Source organism: Nicotiana attenuata, chromosome 1, assembly GCF_001879085.1.
Source record: "Nicotiana attenuata strain UT chromosome 1, NIATTr2, whole genome shotgun sequence".
NCBI classification, from domain to species: Eukaryota; Viridiplantae; Streptophyta; class Magnoliopsida; order Solanales; family Solanaceae; genus Nicotiana; species Nicotiana attenuata.
This window is the reverse complement of record NC_031989.1, coordinates 26,374,932-26,380,428: the sequence shown is the minus strand read 5'-3', so window position 1 is coordinate 26,380,428 and position 5,497 is coordinate 26,374,932. Positions and strand designations below refer to the sequence as shown.

Sequence of the window (5,497 nt, the reverse complement as noted above, 5' to 3'; positions counted from 1 at the left end):
TTCAAGAAGAAAATCAATTGATCACGCAGTTACTCGTATATATTTTACTGTTATTACATAGTTTGGATAAAATAAAGCAGTCTCCTAGCAAGGAGTACCAGCTTGATCCAAAGATATTATTACATCAACTTCGTATAAATGATGTTATCCATGCGGTGTAACAGCAAAGAATAGTAGGCAGCATATGTTATTCCCATGAACTAGCAGGAATGATGTGTTATGACCAAAAAAATTTCTTTCAGCTTCTCCTCCTTTGCAATATAAGGCATCAGTAAAGCCGCCTTTTGGTGTCACAAAGTGGAGTTTGTGAACTGAGATTGGTGTATATTATCCATTTTCACTATCGATTGGCAATGTTCCCGGAAAATTAAGGTTAGAGGTCATTCTTCATCCTTGTCTAATGATGTCGAAAGAAAGCTCAAAATGAAGTCATCAATATCCCCTTCAAGCACAGAATCGGGATCTGAAACCTCATAATTTGTCCGGAGATCTTTCACCATGCGATAAGGCTGCAAACATGATACAGAGCAATTATGATGACTACATAAACCATAGATAGGCTGGTAAAATGAAAGGTTAAACTGTATGAAAGCATACATGGAGAACATAAGAACGTATTTGGTTGCCCCAGCTAATCTCAGTGAGAGACTGGGTATGTTGTGCATTCACTTGAGCCTGCCGTGCCATCTCAAGTTGGTCCAAGCGTGACTGAAGCACAGCCATGGCAGAAGCCTTGTTTAAATGTTGTGACCTAATGTTTGAACGAAGAGCAATAAAAACTTCATTTCTGTCCTTCTGTTTTCCAATGGAAATGAGAGAAGCTTTCGTATATATTTTCCACCAGAATGGATGCTTACCTTTCATTCTGACAAGAGGCAGTAATGCCTGTGGGAATATGAGTTATCCTGACAGCACTCTCGGTTGTGTTAACACTCTGACCACCAGCCCCTCCTGATCGAAAACGATCAATTCGAAGATCAGATTCATTGATCTGAACACGGGTAGATCCATCCCCGAGAATTGGAATAACAGCAACTGCGGCAAAGGAAGTATGCCTTCTCTTTGCGCTGTCAAATGGTGAGATGCGTACTAGACGATGCACTCCTACCTCTGATTTGGCATATCCAAAAGCATTTTCACCATCAACTTTGATTGTTGCACGCTGATAAGCAAGACTTAGCAGAAGTCAGCGGAGCAATAATGCATAGCTAACTAGTGCCATGATTGAAATTTAAGAGGAAAACTTCCTATTCCAGGTTAAATTAGAACCCATGATCATTTATTTCGATCTATAGAACCTATGAAAAATTCACAACCCCATTTTAAACACACATTGATGCTATATATTTAATGAAGTCTAGTATGCTTCAAGGTCAAACTGAGTTCTCCCGATGGAATGTACTAAAAGTAACGTTTTTATATAGTACAGTGTGTTCAAGATTCACAAATTTTACTCTTTATACGTCTTAATAGCTACAGAATTTTCAAGCAAAAGAACAAAATATGGTAAGAACCTAGACCTTGATTCCTGCAATCTCACCAGGCATTTCGTCCACAACAGAAACACCATATCCTTTACGTTGAGCCCACAATTTGTACATCTGCATGACCATTGAAGCCCAATCCATGCTCTCAGTACCGCCAGCTCCAGCTTGCACCTATAGGAAATAACACGATGGTGAGTATCTATTTTAGAAAACATGATTGTAGAAATCAACAACTTGAGTAGCTTTTTGCTATGACATGTCCTAAGTAAGCTTTCTGGGATTAAGATGTGACAAGGGGAGATAAGTACACAATCAAAGATCAGGTAGAGAAAAGGTTCTCCAAACAAAAAGATACATGTATCAGTAAAACCATGTTTTGACTATTCTAAAAACACGATCCGAGCTTCAGCGGGACTAACCTCTATAAAACAAGAGCAATAATCATGCTCCCCAGATAATAAAGCTTCGAGCTCTTTTTCTTTCACGTTCCTTCTAATCCTTAGTAGAGCTTTCACTGATTCCTGCAATCAAAAGGACTAATAAAATAGGTAGAAATGTGGAGTGACAATAGAGTTTCTCACAAGTTTGATCCAAGATGCAGATACCATAATGAATTGGAGTATCCCAGAATACTCACTTTCTTGAAAGGAAAAGAAATGTTTTATCATATAAAATATAACACAAGAAGGTATGTAGAACCTAACTTTCACTTCTTTATAAAACTTATTCCATAGCTATTCCTGGAAGAAAAAGAAAACGAAAAATTTCAACTGCTCACAAGTACATTCCCCGTCAAACCAAGTAGTCAGTCTTATACAGAAGATGTAGTTACAAATTCAGCAGTTTCTTTATTTATTTATTAATTCTACCAAGCAGGGATTGAGCTGTTGATACTTGGAAAGTTGGAAGTCAGGTTCAAAACTCTCATATATAATATAGCACAAGTTGTACAGAACATAACCTTACTTTATAATATAACCATTCCTGGAAGGAAAAAACAAACAAAAAGCAACTCCTCCCAATTTCACTTCGGTCAAACAAAGCAATCTTTTATTTTTTATTTTTTAGAGAAGGACCAAGCAATCAGTTTTATCCAGAAGATGAGTTACGATTTTACTTATTTATTTCTTAATTTATTATACCAAGCAGGAATTGGGCTGTTCGTACTTGCATATTCATCACTAAGAACTAGATTGTTAGTTAAAGTTACAAATAAAGTATTTAAAGAAAGGCCAAATACATAAGCAGGCACCTAAACTTGGCACTGCTTTTAACTTAGGCACTTAAAGTTAGGCCCATTCCTATTGGACACTTAAAGTATATTCAACATGTGTCTACTGAACACCTCATTGACCATCACTAGGAAAAACAAAGTGAGTGTAATCCACTCGCGAATGACATGGAAAATCAACGAATGAAATGAAGACACGTCTTATTTTGACCCAAAATAATTATTAAATAATTGTTTTGAGAAAAAAAAATATTTTCACTGAAATTTCCCTCCCAGCAGCAAACCCCCGTTGCATCCCAATTCTTCTTCCTTCACTATCGTTGTCAGACCACCAAAACCCCCACAGAGAATCACCACCACCACCATTTCACATACCCACCAGAAACAAAAATCTTCAATCAGTTATAACCTTAGCACATTATCTCTCATTGATTTCAATAGACAAGTTTAAAAACCCGCTATAAAAGGCTTTTACAATCAGAGAAGAACCAGCAGTAGTGAGCGAGCAGCAAAAAAAAATTCCGACTAACAGCGACCTCCGGTAAACCTCGATCTTGGCTGGAAATTTATTCTCCGACGATCCTGTAATGCCACCTCCGACAATCTCTCTCCTTTTCTTCCTTCCTTATTTCCTCATTTCGGAAACACCTTAAAAATTACACACTCCTTCAAAAATCAAATCAGATAATCATCGAGTTTGATAGAAAAATCTCGCCGGTGATTCCAGTTGATAATGAAAGCTTTGACAGCACCACGACCAAGAAAATTGGAGAGTAAGCTGAAGGAAATTCTTAAAGAGTGATTCTTTGCACTTGTTCACCTGGATATTCTGTAAAAAATGGAATTGGAGATTTTAAGAAGTGGCCGTGGTGGATTTTTGATGAAGAATAGCTAAAAATTAAAATTTTAACTAAAATTTTCTTTAGCTCTTCACGCGCGCAAGAGAAGTATTGTTCACACAATATGACATGTGTTAATCTGTGTTAAATAAACACGCTTGGGAGGTAGTTCGAGTACCTAAAAGGAACGGGCCTAACTTTAAGTGCCTAAGTGAAAAACGGTGTCAAGTTTAGGTGCATGCTTATGTATTTGGCCTTAAAAACCGAGGTAACTACAAATTAAGCGGAACCCCAAGGATCAAAACTAATAGCTATTTAAATGAAAGTAGTGATAAACTTCAATGATCTGCCTGAATAAACTGAACTTAAGAGGAGGAATCGGGTTAGAGATTTGCACCATTGTAAACTAAACTGAAACACGTGGATAGTGTAAAACAGGAACATGGAGTAGTGGATTACATTCCTTGCAAAAAAAAAGTTTTAAAGCTCACCGATTCCAACTCTGGATCATTCTCTTCTCGGGCAAGCTTTATCATGTCAATATGTTCAACCAACTCTTGTTCAATTGCCATAACATCCTCCATTTTATTCATTAAAGAACCATGTTCACGGCTGATTTTCCCGGCATAGACAGGGTCATCCCAAAGATCTGCCTTATTGATTTGAGCTGACAGCACTTCAAGCCTATCCATTAGCCTTTTCCACTATAAATGGGAGAAGACAAAAAAAAGACTTAAAACTCATTATTAGAAATAAAAGATTCTCAAACGGAGCCATGTAATATATTATTTCCGAGAAATTATAATCTAAATCTAAAGATAAAGTAACACACTCCTAAACATTCCCAAGTACAACAAGAGTTTCTTGTCAGACTAGTTATGCTGGTTATCAGTTACTATTAATACATTTAGAGTAACAAGATCATTCATTTACATACTTCTCATATCCTGCCATAATTTTGAAGCTACTATATAACAATTAACAATTTCAATGTCATGAGGATTCATGAAGGTTATTATTTTTGGGGTCAATTTAGTGTAACACTCATTTATCCGGGCTTGAGAGCAACTATACCAAGCTCATATCAGTGCAGATATTATTATCGTGGTAGCGTTCTCTCCGTGTCCATCACCTACTTCAACCCCACCCCCCCACCCCCCACCCCCAAAAAAAAAAAAAAACCCCACCCTACTGGGGAAGTATGCCATTATCAGATACGAAATGTAGAATCGCATATTTCACAACTTTTTCAAAAAGATAACAAACTTATTTTTCTCTTTGGATAAGCACAAAAATCACAACTTTGTCATAAATACCACAAGTTTTTCTCTTCTTTTTTTTTAATATTTTAACATACGCATAGAGATCACACTTTTTAGTAGTGTGATCCATCTAAATTAAGTAAAGCCCAAAACAGAAAAAAAAACAGCTACTTCAAAATACAACAAGAGATAGATAAGGAAACCTTGAGGCGTTTCTTGATAAGATGAATGGACTGAGCAATGGAAGAAGCATGGCTCTTCCAATCATTTTCACTCTCATCAACTATATTCCAATTTTTAGCTATAATTCCCTCAACACTTAGCCCATCTGTAGTAGTAGGCTCAACAGCAGCCTCGGAGCTCAAAAACCGAACACCACATATAGAATCAAATGGGGGTTTTGGACTTCCATTCAAAATTGAAGAGAACCCTTTATTTCTTCTGTTAGAATTGTACCAAGAATAAAAAATTGAGAAGTTATTATTGGAAGTGGAATTATTAGAAGAAAGGGAAGAAAAAGGGCAAGAAAATATGCGTGTAGGGATTCGAGAGAGCTGCTTTGATCTTTTTCCTAATGTTTTCAATAGTAAAAATGACATTTTTTTTCTCTTTCTGTAATCGATTTGACGAACCAGAGGTTTAGGCGAGGGTTTAAGTGATTCAGATTTCAAAAGACGA

General features: G+C 36.7%; 1 protein-coding gene across 2 annotated transcripts; it reads right to left on the bottom strand.

Moving 5' to 3' along the window:
* LOC109222971 (peptide chain release factor PrfB2, chloroplastic) lies at nucleotides 1–5,497 on the bottom strand. 2 transcript variants are annotated; one of them, XM_019387252.1, is made up of 8 exons: nucleotides 5,023–5,497; nucleotides 4,049–4,261; nucleotides 3,539–3,547; nucleotides 1,907–2,008; nucleotides 1,521–1,658; nucleotides 858–1,162; nucleotides 598–751; nucleotides 1–509 (listed from the first exon to the last, which is right to left on the bottom strand). In XM_019387252.1, the coding sequence occupies exons 1-8, from the start codon at nucleotides 5,416–5,418 to the stop codon at nucleotides 381–383; spliced, it is 1,446 nt and encodes a 481-aa protein (XP_019242797.1). In that variant the 5' UTR covers nucleotides 5,419–5,497; the 3' UTR covers nucleotides 1–380. The 2 variants fall into 2 exon arrangements, with proteins under 2 accessions (XP_019242797.1, XP_019242802.1); XM_019387257.1 differs by lacking the exon at nucleotides 3,539–3,547.